Below are 18,161 nucleotides of genomic sequence, written 5' to 3'. Positions count from 1 at the left end.
AAAAGGTCAACCCAGACACGTCACCGTTTGGTTTTCAATTTCACTTCTGAAAGCTTCTGAAAGCTGAACGTTGATTTCTAAGATGACGAGCAAGTCGATAATATCGATACTGACTGCGTTTCTCGCTTTCCTATTGATTTCTGTACAGGCTACAAACCCTGGAATGCGCCTTCGCATTACTGAGAAAGGTCTGCAATACGGTGAGTTTATCGGTTTGATATGAGACACTTCCTACAAGCCGACCTGAGTCATTACTCCTTCTCTTTCGTGCTTGACTCAATCCAAAATTCCTGCTGTTCCAACCTCCTTTCGAGATGCTTTGTTTATTCACTGAGGAAGTTCACAAGAGCCGATACTCAGTGAAACACAACTGCGTAATCGTTTCATGATCAGTTTCATCGACATTGCCCGAGGGCATTTGTATTAAAGTTAACTAAATGCGTGCAGAGGCAGATTCACAGCGTGAACCGGAAGACATCTCATCTAATCTCGAAAGTACGCTAAATTTCGTCGCCTTGCTTTAAAATATTTCACAGGCTGATTTCTTGTTTCTTTTTGTCCAACTTAATTAGTGTTCACCTAGCCTTGAAATATATATCTTATTTTCACCTACTTTTTCACGAGATTCAGGGAACGTTTATCACTTTCCAATCGTGTACGTTTTAATTGCGAACTTAGTCACGTCAATCCGTGAAGGATATGTAAATAAGGCAATTATTCGCAGAGTTACGGTGACTGGAGCTTAAGCGGCTTTCAGCAATAAGTTCTTATCGCAGCGAGACACTCAACATATCGATAAAAGGTAGCAAACAGCGCCAGGTAAGATTCAGTATTAATAACCTTTTTTTTTTTTAATCTCGTTCTCGCCTTACTTTCGCCGGGTTAGAGAAACTGAAACGTCCCAGAGGCAGATTGGATTTCATGTATATGTAAGAATTCTGTTCTTTATGATTACTTCTTTAGTTATAAGACTCGATGCAATACAAATTAGTTCAGCTGCAGTTGGTGAAGGACAAACTTTATCATCTTCCTTTCTTGTCAGTTGACTCAATAGCCGTCCAAGTTCTTGAAGAGAAAATCAAGACAGAGAGTATACCGGACATATCTGGAGATGCTGATACACCAGTTGGCCACGTCTCCTACTCACTTTCAAAGTATGTTTATTTGACCTGCTCGGACGTACGCTCTGGAATTTTGCTAGAGTGCGAACAGGCTCTCGTGTGTTGGGGCAGGAGCAATGTCGATGAGCAAAGTCGCGAGAGGTGAGTCAGCCAGCGAAGCAAGCCGGTGAGGGACCTGACACGAGAAATGATTTATTCTCACCGGCTTGCTTCGCCCTCCGACTCTCGCTTAGTTCGCCGACGGCTTTGCTCGTGTCACCAACGACGAGAGCCTGCTTGCAGCCTAGAATTTTGTTCTGTCCTCAACGAGAGGTCCTCACTAAGCACTAGCTATGCACGTTTATAAATCCTCTTGGTTAGCAAACTGAATAAGTGGACGTTGACGGATTTGTTCGTATTAAAGATGAAGACATTCAATGGGTCTCGTGATGGTGTCTTTTGTTCCCTTCAAATCATTCATTTAGACGGATGCCGAGAATAGTTTCCCCCTCGGCTTGTTTTACGATCATTAGAAGTCATAAAACTTTCTTTTATATTTTGCAGCATACATTTCAATTCTTTGTCAATCCCATCATCGGCGTTCAAAACAGTTCCGGGTGTTGGACTTGAGCTCCAGATCTCTGGCGCTTCCACTTCCCTGAGCGGGGACTGGCACTATCGAAAAGACCATTGGTGAGAAACATAGTATGGAAATGGTTATGACTCTTCTGGCGTAGAAAAAAGAAATAGTCAATCGTGTCGCTCCTAGTTCGCCAATTGACGGCAAACCCTTTCTGATAGCCCAGATTATGGAGAATCGCTTTCGATTATAAGTATTCTTGTTTCTTTTGTTGTCGTTTGCTAAGTTACAGAAAACTACACCAGCATAAATAAACTAAGAACAACCAGGATTGGCGCCATTTTGATAAAACTCTCTTGTGCTCACAGCGACGTTTTAAACCCACCATAACTCACTATGTTGCTGATGTCTTAGTTAGTCGCTGACGGAAACACATTGTTCAAACATCCAAATGTGATTTATTGGTAGTTGGTAGTTCAAAAAGTATTTCTTTTATGTGGATAGCTCGTTATGACTCCTTTTATTGCACTGACTGTCGCTTTGTTTCTGTCGAATGATTTGTTTGAATTGATTTGAATTTGACAATTGAGACGATTTTGCAGATGCCAGCACAGCTCTCGAAGATTTTATTAACTTCTCTTGTAAACCTTGACAGTCCCTATTTGAATAATTTCCGTTTTTTTAACTTTAGGCCGCATATTAGTGGCGGTGGAAGTTTCGATTTGGACGTGAGCGGGCTTACTGTGTCACTTAGTATGAAACTTGGTGAGTTTTACCTAAAATGGAATTACCGTTGAACTTCTTCTTTGGGACACCTCCTTTGAGGGGACACAAACCTTACCTCCGAACCGCATTTTTCTGTTCTAGTTGGGCAAAATTTCAGCAACATCTAGAACTGCAGCTTAAAATGTATAGATGATCTTCGGGCGGTGCCATCAGCTACAGAAGTGATATGTGATCATTTGACTCAAGAAGACTGTAAACAGGAAACGGAGTTTGTTTATTAACTTATGGCTTTAAGTCAGCACTGAAATAATTTAATTTACTTTCGTTTTGAACAGCTTCGTTGATTATGTTCTTTCTTTAACGCGATAAAAGTAGTTTGGGCAGTTGAAGGATAACAGAAAATAAAAGCAAAGAATAACCGGTAAACCAGGTTTTTCCAATTTCACTATTGCCGTGTTCCTTACCATTCCATTGTTTTCTCTATAGAAAGAAGAGCCTGCTGGCAGGCTATCCAAAATTTGTTGTCAGAAAGCAACGCAAAATTAGAAAAGACTACTAACGAATTTGTAGTGAGCTATAAAAATTGGACAACTTATCTTTATCGGATTCCTTCTCCATCATCAGGAGCTGACAGCACAGGTCACCCAACCATTGCCGCAGCTGGTTGTTCCAGTTCAATCGAAGATGTGAACATACATTTTCATGGTGGTGCAAGGTGAAAATGCTTTTATCCTATTTGCACATCTTCCTAAACAGCTTCCATACAAGTCATTTCTTTTAACGCGGTGCTGTCACGTTTGATGACACCCTCGTTTGTTATGACCCCAAGGAAACTACGTGTATTCTTTAGTAGCTTTTAGTGACCAGACATCAGGGTAAATATCAATGATCCATAAACTACCTAAGGGAGCTGAAGAGACACTGGAGAGATGCTCCACTGCAATCGAGTTCCGACATGCCGGTTGAAAATAATCGAGTGAACGTTCTCAATAAGTTGGTGAACCATACTAGTATTTAGGACATACTGACAAACTTTCTAAATGACACAAATAATTTGTAGTATGATTTGTTCTATCTTTTTAAGAATTGCAAGGAAAAATTGGCCCAGCGAACGGTATATTTTAATCAGCTTTAATCATTTAGGAACGCGATGTACACTGTGATGTCAACTCACGTTTGGGCACGAGAATTTTTATTTGTTTCGGGTTTCATCGTTACTTATTATTGTGTTATTATCACGTGTAGCTGCCTAGTTTAAATAAGCACTTAATAACTGCATTGACCCAAGGGAAGTAGTGAGTTTTGTTTCCCCATTGAGTCGCTCAAAGTTCACAGAGGTCGAGGGGACACAAAAGTCACTGTTTCCCGTGGGACCAATCGTAATGATTAAGTTTGTTGTTATACCTCCGAACTCAAAAATAGATCAAACTGCGAAAAAAATTATTTGCTTGACGCGGGCTGGCATACAAATTTGCCGCGGTTTCGAAATGCACGACCTGATCATGTGCGAGTCGAAAGTCCAAGTCGTTGTTTCCCTAGGGAGTTAGTAAGTTTTGTTCGCCTTGGGGAGTAAGTGAGTTTTGACCCACGACACTTGACACGTTCTCCTCCGATCGGAAAACGTATTTGAGTTAGGAGGTATAACAAACTTACTTCCGTCATTCCTGTACTTTGAGCACGTCTTGCCCGTTTTTTTTTTTTTTCTGTCACGCCTTTTTTTTCTTTTAACACCCACTGTCAGACACTCGATGCACGGATTGCTGATGTTTTGTTCTGATTTTCAATTGACACTTCCTCTTTTTTTTAGTTGGCTTTACAACCTTTTTGATAGCTACATCGACAAGAAAATCAAAGAGACATTGCAGGACAAGGTAAGTTGTCATAGTAGCACTCTTTTTTCCTGTCAAGACAAGCATTAAGTCAGGAAGTCGATGCCATTCTCGTGCCTTGCCGAAAATTGTATATCTTTCAAGGTTAGTATATTCAATTTTTATTTTTGTGTTTGGTAAATTAATTTCCTTTGATTGTCTTAATAGCTGTGCCAGGAGACATCAGATCTAATAAACAACAATGCAGAAAAGGCACTTTCAACTTTTCCAGGTTAGAACAAGAGTAGATATACATCATGTTTTTAACACGACCCTAAGAGTATGGAATACCTCTCTTTAAGACTGTGTGAAATGGATGTTTACTTATTAGCTGGCTTTATGTTGACTCGCTGCTTTTATTCACCATGTCCAGGGATTTCCTATACTTAATGTACTAATCCATAATCTCATTGAAGTCTCCGTGGTTTGTTTTATCTAGTGGATAAATCGAATCAGCTTTTAAAGCTGTAGTTTCATTTTTCATTCTATTTTGTAGTTAAAAAGGAAATCGACAAATATGCTCTCATAAACTACTCACTGGTTTCAAATCCTAACTTTACTGAGTCGTACACGGACATCTTCATTAAGGTAAGTACAACTGCAGTTAATAACTATGCTCACTCGTTGCTTAATTCGTTTACTTTCGAGCCACACACAACAAGATATTTCCAACTTTCCAGAGCGTCTGTCCTTGAGCGGAGTATAAGTACGCGTAACTCATGCAATCACTTTAATGTCGAATAATGACTAAATGAGGCTTAATTATTCGTCTTCAACGTTTTATATGCGATGACCATGAGGTGAAATAATATGATTTGCCTTGATTACCGTCACTTTCAACATGAATGCCAACAAGATCTGACCAAAATGTTCTTATCCTCGTTAATTCATTTTAAATATTGTGAAAATTTCAAGGGAGAGTTTCAATCTGCGACGGCACCAAAAGAGGCTCCGTTTTCTCCAGCACCCCTCCCCCCTGATTCAGAGTCAGCTAAGATGGTGTACGTTTGGGTAACCGACTACTTACTGAACACAGCTGGGCTTGTTTATCAAGATGCAGGAATACTCAATGAGACTGTCACTCCGTCAATGGTGAGCTATTTTTCATGTAATACTCATTGGGAGATTCTTGTCTTTGACAACTTTGACAGTTTAAATAGTTACATGATATCGCTTGCGTAAAAAAACTGTAAAGACTAAGAAGAACGATTTAATTTTCTATTTCGAGGAAACCAAATATTCTACGAGATGCATGAGGCAGAAATTAATCGTTTAATCGATTTGTTTGGAAAAATCAAGAAAAGAAACACAAAAATAGTTACCTGTTGCCTTGCTTGATGAAGAGTAAACCAGTAATCTTAGGCTTTCCCGAGAAACTTTTTTTACAGTGCGCCATTGGGCATGATGGTGGTGGTGTTTCAAGCTGGTAACATTGTTAACTACATAGCTATTGTATTCTTTTGTTCATTAACGCACTTAAAATGTACTTCATTTACTTTGCAGCTTCCTCCAAACTTTTCTTACCCTCTAAATACCAACACGTTTAAACTAATCATACCCAAGGTAAGTAAACACGTATCGCAATTAAAGATACAGAATTGTTATAGCTTAGTAACAACAAACGTTTGTAGAAAGTACCAGAAGGATCCGTTCATAATCTTCACGCGTGAAAACGGACACTTTAAGGACGGTGCCTACTTTTGTTTGTGCGCACACGTTCTGCGCATCACGCAAGGCATGGTTTAAGCGCCACGCGCGCGCTGGGTTGACATGACGCAGTCAACTATGCTACCAAGTACACGACTAAATTGAAAGCAAAATTTTCCTACTGTGACCAAATCAAGTTTAATGAACCTGTACGTAAACCAGGAACACCAGAACAGCAGCATATCGCTAACCACTATCTGTTAACGTCTTCCAGCTGAAAAACTAGCTGTTATCTGTCGAAAATTATACTGAAATACAACTGTAAACATGTACCTGCCAATGGCGTAGTGCGCGCGCAAAACAAGTGCGAGATACGCAAATGTTTTACTTACTGGGGAGGTGACAGGAAAAAAATGTAACGGGCACCGTAAAAAGTTTAAAAAAGGATCAATAACTTAAAAACGCGTGGTTACCCCTATATTTTATGTTATGAAGTGGAAGTGGTAAGCCTATTCAGCTTGTGATTAGTTTCTGGTTGTAAGTAAAAGATATTTAGACTGTGTTTTAGCTGAAACAGAGGAAGGCTGTCAGAGACGCTAAAAGTGCTGTTGCAGAAATGGTTTTTATGTTACCATTTACCATGTAATTTTCAGATCTTTATAAATGTGTTTGCTTTTCTGTATGTAAAGGCGAATTCTAAAGAAAGTTGTGAAGAAATATCCTCTCCTTCTTTTTTCAGAAAAATGCTGATGTCAGCATTTTTGTTGAGATTCAAGGCTAATTATCTCGGGAAAATGCGTGGCTAACCTTTTTTTTCTTTGTGGATTCCGATAGACCTTGCAAAGATCTACTTTTTCCGCAAGGTCCTAACCTGGCGCAAAAACCTTTGTATTTAGTAGGCACCGTCCTTAATGTATATAGATCGTATGAAAACAGCAGTAACATTTTGTTTTTGCAAAGGGGCATTTGGCAAACGAGAGCAATCTTTTAGAGGGAATCTAAAATCGCAAGGAAGTCGATTCAGAACAAACTTAACGACATATAAGTCAAAGCTTGTATCTGACCAACTCCTTTCAGCAAAAGCTTCCTCCAGTTAAAGTTCCATAGAGCCCTTTTTGCGATACTTTGAAATAGAGTGTCTTGTATTTCTTGCTATTGTAGAACAGGGTTTTTTTACCGTTTCCACTTGCGTGTCGAAAGTGATTCGGTTCTGCTTTGGTTTTGCATTACTACGCTTGGCGACTGGCTTAAAAAAAGACTCGCACCACTTTGTCACTTTGTCAAGTAAAACCAAAACTAATCTGACTTGCTCTCGCATGTTTTCCCTGCAACATGTCTGCTTTGAGTTATGATTGCCTCACTGAATTGTCTATATAGTTTGTGGTTGGTCAGGGTGATAACTTTAGTTTTGGTTTCACGACACCAATTGAAAACTGTTCTAAGTAAAGACCTGGCATTAATGAATTAGTTGATAAGTACTTTTACCCTCGATCTTGTTTACATCATTATAAAAACTGTAAGGTTAATTGTTAAAGATAAAATCTGCAGACTCAAAAGTGTTCCAATCTTGTTCGTCAGCTTTACCGGATGTACCCAAACTGCCCTATGAAGCTGGTGGCATACTCTACTCAGCGACCCACGTTATCAACAACCTCAGCAGGTGTGGACCTGTTAATCACTGGTCAGGTGGAATCCTTCGTACAGCTAGAAAATGGCTCGTTTGTGTACACCTTTACAATGGGATTGGTGAGGAAGTTGCAAATGTCAATTTCAGACTCTCCTTAGCCTTCGCCAAAAAGTCTTCGTGTGTTAACTCATATCTGTTTTTCATAGAATATTTCTGGCCGCGCAAAGGTTGCGGTGAGAAAAAATAATGTTACCGGACACGTGGACACTCTCAAGTATGTATGCTTATTAAATTTTGGATATGGTAAATGAGTAATGGGGTTTTTATAACTAGGCGCACTTTCGGCGCAGTCACTATGCAAGGAAACGATAAGAGAAATATTTTGTGGCAAAAAAGGAAACTTTTTGAACATGATCCTCTAATCTTTTTTGTTCCTTAGTTCTGTCATGTGTGATGACAGTTTGATAAACAAGTTGCAACTGGCTTTATGTCGAAAGTCTGTGTCGATATTTGGGAACTTCAGCTTGGGGACTGCAAATCTGTTTTCTGTTAAATATAACTTTTGTTTTTTATAGGGTTGGAGTCAGTTTGATTAGATCAGCCATTGGAGACATCATGGTACAGTAATGTTAATTGTTTGTAGTGTCAGTAAATACACACACACAGATAACACGTACGTCCCTATGATTGGCTAATAACTGAACGTGAAGCTCTGAAGGTTATTGTAACAACATTTCTGTATTTGAATTGATCAAGGAAAAAACGTGCGGTTCAGTTGAAGGAAAAATCCTATCCCTGATCAGTGTGACCGTCATTTTGATAGATATATTGATGTGACAAGAGGACGGTGTTTACTCTTTCATGGCGTGGTGTCATTTTTCTTTTCCCATTTACTTGTTTTAAGGTATGACTTATCATAGCAACGATGCCAGACCTTTGAGAGATGTTTCACTGGAAGGTTTAGATCAATGAAGACTAACCGAGTCTTCTTACTTTGCAGATCGACATAAAGCTTCTTCAGTTTGTCTTGGACGCTTTTGCAGACAACATTATCGTCAAGCAGCTTAACAGTAAGAAAGTGTTTTGTAGGCTTATATAGTAGTTAATCTTTAGAAAAGGCTGGGAATTCCTTAGCCGCTTTCTTATTGCTTAGTACTAAAATAAAAAATGGCTTTAATTTAGAAGAAAAGAGAGAGGGCTATATTAATTAGGAACTGTAAATTATCAATATTAAGGTTTCGCTCAAGGATATGGTATTAAACTTAGCTGCATCGCGTCACTTCACTGTTATAATAAAAACAAATCAGTAGTAATATTAGTAGTAGAAAGGAAAAGAGCATAACAACATTTTTTTGGTTTTAATTTCGTTGAATCTCTTTGTTTAGAAATTGGCGACATTGGGTTTCCTCTACCTGTTGTGGACGGCATTGAGGTGATAAACGCAGAAGTTGTTTCTGGCCAGGTAAACACTGAACTACTTTGTAGCTTCCTCTAAATATTATCTTCAATCCTGGTGAGAGGTCTTGGAACGCTTTGCACTTTTGTCGACGACATTTTGTCCACCTTCCCCTCCCCACCAACCCAAGTTGACTCACTATTCCAAAATTGTTTTAGGGTGAGGGGCACTCGAAAAATTGAAAAATGACTTCCCACTTCCAAATAATGCGTTGCCAGCTGGTATTTTGTCAAGTGTCGCAAGGACGTTTGCCCAGGATTGTACCTTTTATCAGGCTTTTCCTCAATCATTTTTTTTTGCTCACTTCTCTATGAGGGATTTTTCAAATATCTTCTCCCGACTTACTGTTGTTTATTTGTTAATTCGTTTTCTTTGCACAGAATTTCAACTTGATAGCAGCAGATGTGAATTATTCACCCAGTGGGAATGCTGGGCCAGACAAAACTCCGCAGGGAAAGAACAAGATAGTTGTTGTTTGAGCGTCTCATTTCTGCGCCGAAGTGGTCTGTTAGCAGCAAGGTCACCCGATATTGATCAGAGCTGTTGAAAAATATAGGAAACATTCAGTCTATTAGTAAATACCATTGCGTTATGATGAAATAATGATAGTAACAATAGCCAAAGTTCCCTTTGGTTCTAGGTGTACCTATTATCTATGAATAGCAGTAATCTCGCGTTGCAATAGTTGAAGGTTACAGAAAAGCACTTCAACGGATTGCCGGATACTGAGTTACATGCAGTTCGTGCGTTTCTTGAGTGAAAAGTAAAAATCAAATTTCAATTTTCTCAGGTGTCCTTACTGTGTTACTGTCGTCTCCATTCTGGCACTACTAAAGTTTGATCAGTATATCTGCTAAGTCTATGACAATAAATGACATTACATGTACGTTCATTGCTTTCATTCTGCTGGTGCATATCTCCTTCGTTACAAGTAATAGAATAAAGACGGAATGGAAGAAAGGTAGATGATGAGAAAAAGAGAGAGAAAGAACAAGAGAAAAAAGCAAAAAAGCAAAAACACTGTTTAATCATGATAGTTCTTATCTTTATTGTTAATTAAAAGCAATACATCAGAATAAGTCAGTTTTAAGAGGCTGTCTCTGTAAGAACCGACCACTGATTTTACTTCGAAAATTCGATTTTTCTCATACGTCCGGATTTCGAAGCCCTTACCTAGTAAATCACTAAAATGAGTTTTATTTCATTAAAAATTCCAATTGAAGTTTTCTAGGATTGATTGAAGTTCGGTCCGCTCGACACAAGTTTCATGCCCCCCGAAACTGGAAAAATAGAACATATTGCCGGCGCTCTAAAAAAAAATAATATTCGCTCAAAAATCCCAATTCTCTTCTTCAACTATAGATATATCATAGCAGTTTGTTTAGCCATGTTGCAATTATAATTCAATGTTGTTCCTTCAACGGTTAAAAGAAAATTTTCTACCCGTTAAATCGAGTTTTGAACCAAACGCGAACATAGCTCTACTTTCAAGGCACGTTTTAAAAATGTGGCACCTGTTTGAAACTACTGAACTACATGAATAGAAAGTATAAATGTCCCTTAATTTAGAACAATAATAAAATTTGTCTGCCCACTAGGATTTCAAAACGAACGACCGCTTATAGTTCACGAAATTTTGAAAATATTCCAGTGAGTAACTAACACACTCGCCTTCGCAAAGTGCTCCGATAAATTCCCGTAAATCTCTTACCTGGCTTCAAGATTAAAGTTTTGGTCCTTAGTAGCGATCCTTGAAACCTAGGTAGCATTAAAACTGCCAGCTTTTCCTTCCAACTGTAGGCTTGTATATAGAGTAGATTTATGCGCGGGGCGGGGGGGGGGGGGGGCACAGGGAGGTCAGAACCTCCCGCCTCCAGTACCCTGCTCTCCCGCTTCCCGTACCTTTATCTCCGGACCGCCTCCCGCCCTTTAGCGTACTGCTCCCGTTCCCTGTAAATTGGCGGTCAAAACACATCCTAGTCATTTAGCTTCGCAATTCTTAAACATTTCCTTTGTTTTTAAATAATTTAACAAGATTACCACAGCCATATGTTTCAATTCAATGAAGTTTTGAGTATAACGGGAAGATTGGGAACTAAATCACTTGTTGTAAACACAAAATGGCCGTGGCATTTATATCAATCCTTCCTTGGCTTCCCGAATCACCGTTTACTGTTCATGCATGTATGTGTGCCGAGAGTTGCCCAAAAGAGTGCTTCTACAAACCTTTCAAGAGGAGTCTACATGATTAAACCGGCTTCGAGGAAAACAATGGTCATTAATACAAAGAACATCGAAGTATGTGACGGTCACGCTCGACACAGATGAGGAACGTATAAATGTGTGTGTGTGTGTGTGTGGGGGGGGGGGGGGGACAGGGGGGCGAGAGCCCGGGAGGGGTACGGGAGGCGGGAGAGGAAAGGGCGGGAAGCGGGAGTTCTAAGAGGGCGGGAAGCGGGAGAGAAATGCGAAACGCTAATTTTTTTAATTCAACAATGCGTTGGAATACTTTCAAAAACAAGAACCCAAAATATATTGGACTTGCATTTAACGTCTTCTCAGTCACTTCTGAGATTTCTGAGCAAACGAGCAAACGAAAATTTGCGCTTGGCCTGAAAAACAGGCTCACTTCCGGTGAAATAGTAAACCCGTTTACAGTGGTTACGTCATAAGTCACGAAATGTCAAGCGGCAAGAGTGCACGTGTCGCGTAAGCTGTCAAATTGCAAAAAGGTGAGACGACCTACTTCCATGATTTAATTGTCTGATCCCAATAAACGCCGGACTGGTTACTGGAAATGTGTATACTTTATCAGAACACGAGACAACTTAGAATTAACTTTTGAGACCGTCGTCACTGAAAACGGATTTCAGAAACAAATCTGAAGAGCCGATGAAAATGGACTGAAATGGTGAAACTCAAAGAAGATAAACAAGTAGGTCAAAACTTCATTGAATTGAAACATATGGCAGTGGTAATCTTGTTAAATTATTTAAAAACAAAGGAAATGTTTAAGAATTGCGAAGCTAAATGACTAGGATGTGTTTTGACTGCCAATTTACAGGGAACGGGAGCAGTACGCTAAAGGGCGGGAGGCGGTCCGGAGATAAAGGTACGGGAGGCTGGAGAGCAGGGTACTGGAGGCGGGAGGTTCTGTTTTAGTGATTGACTAGGTAAGGGCTTTGAATTCCCAGCTTATGAGAAGTAAAATCAGTGGTCGGTTCTTACAGAGACAGCTTCTTAAACAGGTGATTACTGCGACGTGGGAGGATGTGTTTGATCAGCATGTTCAAACAATAAGATGGGTCCCTGAGGTAAAGGATTTTAGTGTATTTGACTCATTTCTTTGTAATGTATTCACCTGCTGAAGTAGAAGTTTGTAGGAACCTTGATAATCCTGGTTCCATGATATTGCAGCAATTGGATTTTGATCTTCAACTTTGTACATTGTTAGTGCTAGTGGAGCCTAATAAGAAACAAGCTCTTTGCTGTAGGTGAAAATCATATAATCATCTTACACCCCTATGCATTATGCCCCACAATTCTCAACAAGATAAATTGAAGACAACTGTTAAGCAGTAAAGTTGTTATTTTAGGGATACTACAACTGTACAGGCCTGTAAATGATCCCGTACCGCAAATGACCCCCAAATTGTACCGCAAATGATACCCATGATTGTACTGTAAATGATCCCGGACCGGAAATGGTCGCATCGTCATAAAAGATGGAAATATAAGGACTCAGGAATTTGGACAGTGAATTTCAAATTTATACAATCGTTTTTAACTTGTTTTTGTGGTGGCACATTTTCACTCCATCACTCCTTCACTCCATCACTCCTTCACTTCTTCACTCCATCACTCCTTCGCTCCTTCACTGCTTCGCTGCTTCGCTGCTTCGCTGCTTCGCTGCTTCGCTGCTTCGCTGCTTCGCTGCTTCGCTGCTTCGCTGCTTCGCTGCTTCGCTGCTTCGCTGCTTCGCTGTTTCGCTGCTTCGCTCCTTCGCTGCTTCGCTCCTTCGCTGCTTCGCTGCTTCGCTGCTTCGCTGCTTCGCTGCTTCGCTGCTTCGCTGCTTCGCTGCTTCGCTCCTTCGCCCCTTCGCCCCTTCGCCCCTTCGCCCCTTCGCTCCTTCGCCCCTTCGCTCCTTCGCTCCTTCGCTCCTTCGCTCCTTCGCTCCTTCGCTCCTTCGCTCCTTCGCTCCTTCGCTCCTTCGCTCCTTCGCTCCTTCGCTCCTTCGCTCCTTCGCTCCTTCGCTCCTTCGCTCCTTCGCTCCTTCGCTCCTTCGCTCCTTCGCTCCTTCGCTCCTTCGCTCCTTCGCTCCTTCGCTCCTTCGCTCCTTCGCTCCTTCGCTCCTTCGCTCCTTTACTCCTTCACTCTTACACAAAAATAAATATCAAATCAATTAAATCTAATCTATCATAATTCGATATTATTTGTTTACAAGAAACATGAGCAAAAGACGAGTCATTAGTGTTTCAAGATAACAAAGTACATTCAATCGTACAGAACACGACAAGCAAGAGAGGTTGAGCAGGAGTATCTGTTTTAAAAGAGGTAAAAAACGTTCTCTGGTAAAATTGTTTAAAGTTGTGAGCTTTCAACAGCCAGTCTGCTGTCTTCGACCGACAAAAATGAAGACAGCAGACTGGCTGTTGAAAGCTCACAACTTTAAGCAATTTTACCAGGGAACGTTTTTTACCTCTTTTATAATGAATCCTGGTATCGGGTCTTCAACATTTTTAAGTATCTGTTTTGATAAAGAATAAACATTCAGACTTCGTTTCCCACATTAAAAGTGCATCCCCAAACAATTTGGAGTCGTCTAAAAGGACATTTATTTGGTGTACATTCCGACATTTATCTAGCGGCGGTTTATTTACCCCCACTTCAGTCTCAGCGAAAAACGGGCGAAGACGTCCTTTGCGTTTTAGACCAGGAAATACACAAATTTTCCGCACAAGGCTAAATTATATTGTTTGGTGATTTCAATGCTAGGACTAGAACTTTGAATGAATTTATCGAAAATGACTGTCAAAATTTCATCGCAGCCGATAACGCATATAATCTTGATAAGAACTGGCCAAAACGAAGCAATGCGGATTACAGCTTTAACAAATTAGGAGGCGAGACATTGCGATTAAACTGAGGATATCAAACGGCAGAGTTACGGGTGATCTAGACGGAAAGTTAACATTGTATCAATACAACGGGGCAAGCACCGTTGATTACGGAATACTAAGCGAAGATCTTCAAAACACAGAGTTAGGATTTCAAGTACAAGCTTTGACACCATATTCTGATCACTGTCCCATCACTCTTAAATTGGCTTGTCGTAATCGTGGCATCATGTACAGCAGCAACGCCCCAAAACAACCTCCAAGAACAGAGGCATCCTCGCGAAACTGCTTCACCAAATTTCTTTGGAAGCCAAAATCCAAAGATAAATTCACGAGTACATAGTCGAGTTTTAATATTCAAAACAGGCTTAAATCTTTTAGTACAGAACACCATAGTTCAATAGATGGTGAGATCTCACAGTTCAATCAAATACTAAAATCAGTTGCAGAACTTAGCATAGTACCATCACGTAATAAAACGCGTAAAGGGACCAAAAAAAAAAAAAAAAAAAAAAAAAAAACCATGGTATGATAATACTTGCAGACAGTTTAAGAAAGAGCTGCAGAAACTTGCGAACAGAATCAGTAATCCCACAACTCCTCGATCATTGCGACAAGAATATTTTGTTCTCAAAAAGAAATACAAAAAGCTGATAAAAAAGATGTATAAAAGATATACAAATCAACTTGTAAATGAAATAAACACTTGAATTCCAACCAAAGCGGAGATTTCTGGAAACTAATAAACAAAATTCGAAAAAGTGAAACGATTGACGAAAGTTCGGATATTCCACCGGAAGATTGGATAAAGCATTCTCAAAACCTTTTATAAGACGCAGAAGAAACTCAAGAATCACACACAGTTGTCAATCCCCCAAACAATCTTGACGAAACTACGCTGTCCGATGAAATTTTAACGGGCCGATCACCGGGAAAGAAATTCATGATCAAATTTCTAAACTCAAAAATAAAAGAGCACCTGGTACGGACACTCTTCTAAATGAAATGATCAAACACGGACGGTATTATCTCGTACCTTCCCTAGAAAGAACATTCAATGACATCATTGAAACCGGCACCTTCCCAACTGAATGGAACATAGGTGTCATAAAATCAATATACAAAAAGAAGGTGACAAAAAATGCGCAGCCAATTACAGAGGAATCACTTTAACCAGCTGCTTAGGGAAACTGCTCACATCAATTTTACAAAACCGATTAAATAAGTTTATTGAGCAACACAGTACTTTAAATCCAGAACAGTTTGGGTTCAGACCAAACGCTAGAACCACGGATAGTTTATCCATTCTCAGCCAACTTATCCATAAATACACCAAACAACACAAAAAGCTTTATGTTGGTTTCATTGATTACGAAAAAGCTTTTGATAGTGTATGGCAATGCGCTATGATTCATAAATTACACAAATGCGGAATTCAAGGAAAATTCTTGAATGTCATGAAGTCGCTGTATTCCTCAATTAAGAGTTGTGTTAAAATTGACCAGAACAAACTTACAGACCTATTTTCATGTAACAAGGTGGTAAGGCAAGGTGATGGTTTAAGTCCACTTTTATTTTCTTTATTTATGAATGATTTACCGCAATATGTTAAACAGAAAAAATACCCAGGCATGGTGTTAGGAAATCGATCTCTAAACTGCTTAATGTATGCAGATGATTTGCTAGTAATCAGCTCTTCTCCAGAAGGGTTGCAACAATCGCTTGATGTAATTCGTAAACATGCTCAAGATTGGAAGCTCAAAGTTACTGTCCAAAGAGTCAAACATAATTATATTCGGTGGTAACGGACAAAACAAGAACAAGGTAAATTTTAAATATGACAATGAAACTTTTCAAATTGTTGAGAAATAAACACGTTTAGGTATAGAAATGACGTCATCTGGTCGTTACACCTATGCAAGCCGAAATTCTTAGCAAAAAAGCCATCAAAGTTCTCTCGATAATAAATCGATCCTTCTCTAACACGGATGATACAACAACAATTACGATTAAGAACAAACTATTTCATTAATGCCCTGGTTAAACCCGTGTTACTTTACGCATGGGGAATTTGGGGACCGGAACTATATTATCATACAGAACACCTTTTGATTAAAAGTACAATTGAACAAGTTCATATAAAGTTTTGTAAACAGTCATTAAACGTTCCATGGTATACAGAAAATGTTGCTTGCAGAGCAGAGCTTGGGCGGCACCCCAAGCATCGACATAAAAGCACCAATCTTCAACTACTGGCAAAGATTGAAGCATTCCACTAACAACGTTTTGCTACGAGAAGCATTTCAATATGCAACGCAACATAGAACTTTCTTTGACATTCAACAGAATGAAGAAATCAATAAAAGTGTAAAATAAAAAAAACCCAGCAACCTAGCAACACATCAAGAATGCACGATTAGTTATAAAGAAAACACTCAAGAATCAATATTTACAGAACTGGCTTGAAACCCAGAATAGGTCATCAACAAGTTCAAGGGAGAAATTTACACAAAAGGAAATTTAAAATAATTATCAATTTGAAAACTACCTGACATTAATTACAAACCCAGAACACAGAATTAGCCTGACAAGGCTTACATTAGGATGTCATGCATTACGAATACAAACTGGCCAATATCAAAGTAGTGGATTGTTAATCCCAGTAGAAGAGCGAACATGGTCAGTATGCAAAGAAAATTGCATAGAACATGAACAGCGTTTCTTGATGTATTGTCGGGTATACCACATTAAGACGTGAGCTGCACTCACATATTTCAAACGCTGACACCCATTACCCCAGTTTAAGTGATGACGAGAAGACGAAGTATTTACTTAGAGCAGAAAACACGGTTACATCTAAAATAATAGGTAAATATCTCCATTTAATGTTTCAAAAAAGAAAAGAGATTCTCAATTCACAAAAGTAATTAGCACTATGAGTTTTCCAATTTATTGTATACGGATATGATAACTATTATTTTGTATTGTTATTAGTTAACGTTGAAACATTTATTGTAACTAGATCAATACCTCCCTTTGGAGAGTAAGGCGCGATAAAGATATACTATTACTACTATTACTTCACTCCCTCACACCTTCAGTCCCTCACGCCTTCACTCCTTCACTCCCTCACGCCTTCACTCCTTCACTCCCTCACTCCTTCACTCCTTCACTCCTTCACTTCACTCTTTCACTCCTTCAATCCTTCAATCCTTCAATCCTTCGCTCCTTCGCTCCTTCGCTCCTTCGCTCCTTCGCTCCTTCGCTCCTTCGCTCCTTCGCTCCTTCGCTCCTTCGCTCCTTCGCTCCTTCGCTCCTTCGCTCCTTCGCTCCTTCGCTCCTTCGCTCCTTCGCTCCTTCGCTCCTTCGCTCCTTCGCTCCTTCGCTCCTTCGCTCCTTCGCTCCTTCGCTCCTTCGCTCCTTCGCTCCTTCGCTCCTTCGCTCCTTCGCTCCTTCGCTCCTTCGCTCCTTCGCTCCTTCGCTCCTTCGCTCCTTCGCTCCTTCGCTCCTTCGCTCCTTCGCTCCTTCGCTCCTTCGCTCCTTCGCTCCTTCGCTCCTTCGCTCCTTCGCTCCTTCACCCCTTCATTTCTTTCAATAATCCTTGATTTGTGCCCGAGACGACGAGCATCCCCGACCTTTTCACATAGGAGTCCCCCGGGTTTCGAACATCCGCCGTCTAAGGCCGTTTTACAGTCACTACAGTCGCCGAGAGGTAGAAGGTGAATCGATTTTTCCATTGTCACGAAAATACTTATGGGTTTTAACTTAGCGATTCGATTCAAGGAAAGTGTTCGTGGTTTTTCCTTCATAAACCTATGTGATATTGTGAGTTCGAAAGCAATCGATATAAACGAATGATTAAAAGCTCCAGACGATTTTTTTAACACAAGAAACGGAAAGACAAACGCTACCTTTCGGCAAATGATTCGTTGACAGAGAAAGAAAAAAACAATGAAGAAGAACAGGGAAAAAATCTCAAGTTACCTCTAAGATTTTATCTTCTTTAGTCCTGCATGCTTAGCCAGCGCTTATCACACTGT

The 18,161-nt window shown here is 39.9% G+C and overlaps 1 protein-coding gene across 1 annotated transcript; it reads left to right on the top strand.

Annotated features, from left to right (window-relative positions):
• Positions 1–25: 25 nt before the first annotated feature.
• LOC110064798 (bactericidal permeability-increasing protein-like) lies at positions 26–9,890 on the top strand. The gene is made up of 16 exons (XM_089289073.1): positions 26–200; positions 1,043–1,154; positions 1,665–1,793; positions 2,372–2,445; positions 3,031–3,121; positions 4,214–4,277; positions 4,443–4,506; positions 4,771–4,862; positions 5,190–5,366; positions 5,778–5,837; positions 7,500–7,667; positions 7,755–7,822; positions 8,124–8,166; positions 8,549–8,618; positions 8,934–9,010; positions 9,385–9,890. Exons 1-16 carry the CDS (start codon positions 83–85, stop codon positions 9,481–9,483), a joined length of 1,506 nt encoding a protein of 501 aa, XP_089145199.1. The 5' UTR covers positions 26–82; the 3' UTR covers positions 9,484–9,890.
• The last annotated feature ends 8,271 nt before the right edge of the window (positions 9,891–18,161 follow it).

This window comes from Orbicella faveolata, unplaced genomic scaffold, assembly GCF_042242905.1.
Source record: "Orbicella faveolata isolate gen_17 unplaced genomic scaffold, um_ofav_v1 contig_1, whole genome shotgun sequence".
Lineage (NCBI taxonomy): Eukaryota > Metazoa > Cnidaria > Anthozoa > Scleractinia > Merulinidae > Orbicella > Orbicella faveolata.
This window is presented reverse-complemented; position numbering and strand designations above follow the sequence as displayed.

Bases quoted from the DNA above. Each gene is read 5' to 3' on its own strand.
- LOC110064798 (XM_089289073.1), top strand. From the start codon at position 83: ATGACGAGCAAGTCGATAATATCGATACTGACTGCGTTTCTCGCTTTC. The intron at 1,155-1,664 runs GTATGTTTATTT...TATATTTTGCAG, and splicing joins GTCTCCTACTCACTTTCAAA to CATACATTTCAATTCTTTGT. The intron at 4,863-5,189 runs GTAAGTACAACT...GAAAATTTCAAG, and splicing joins ACACGGACATCTTCATTAAG to GGAGAGTTTCAATCTGCGAC.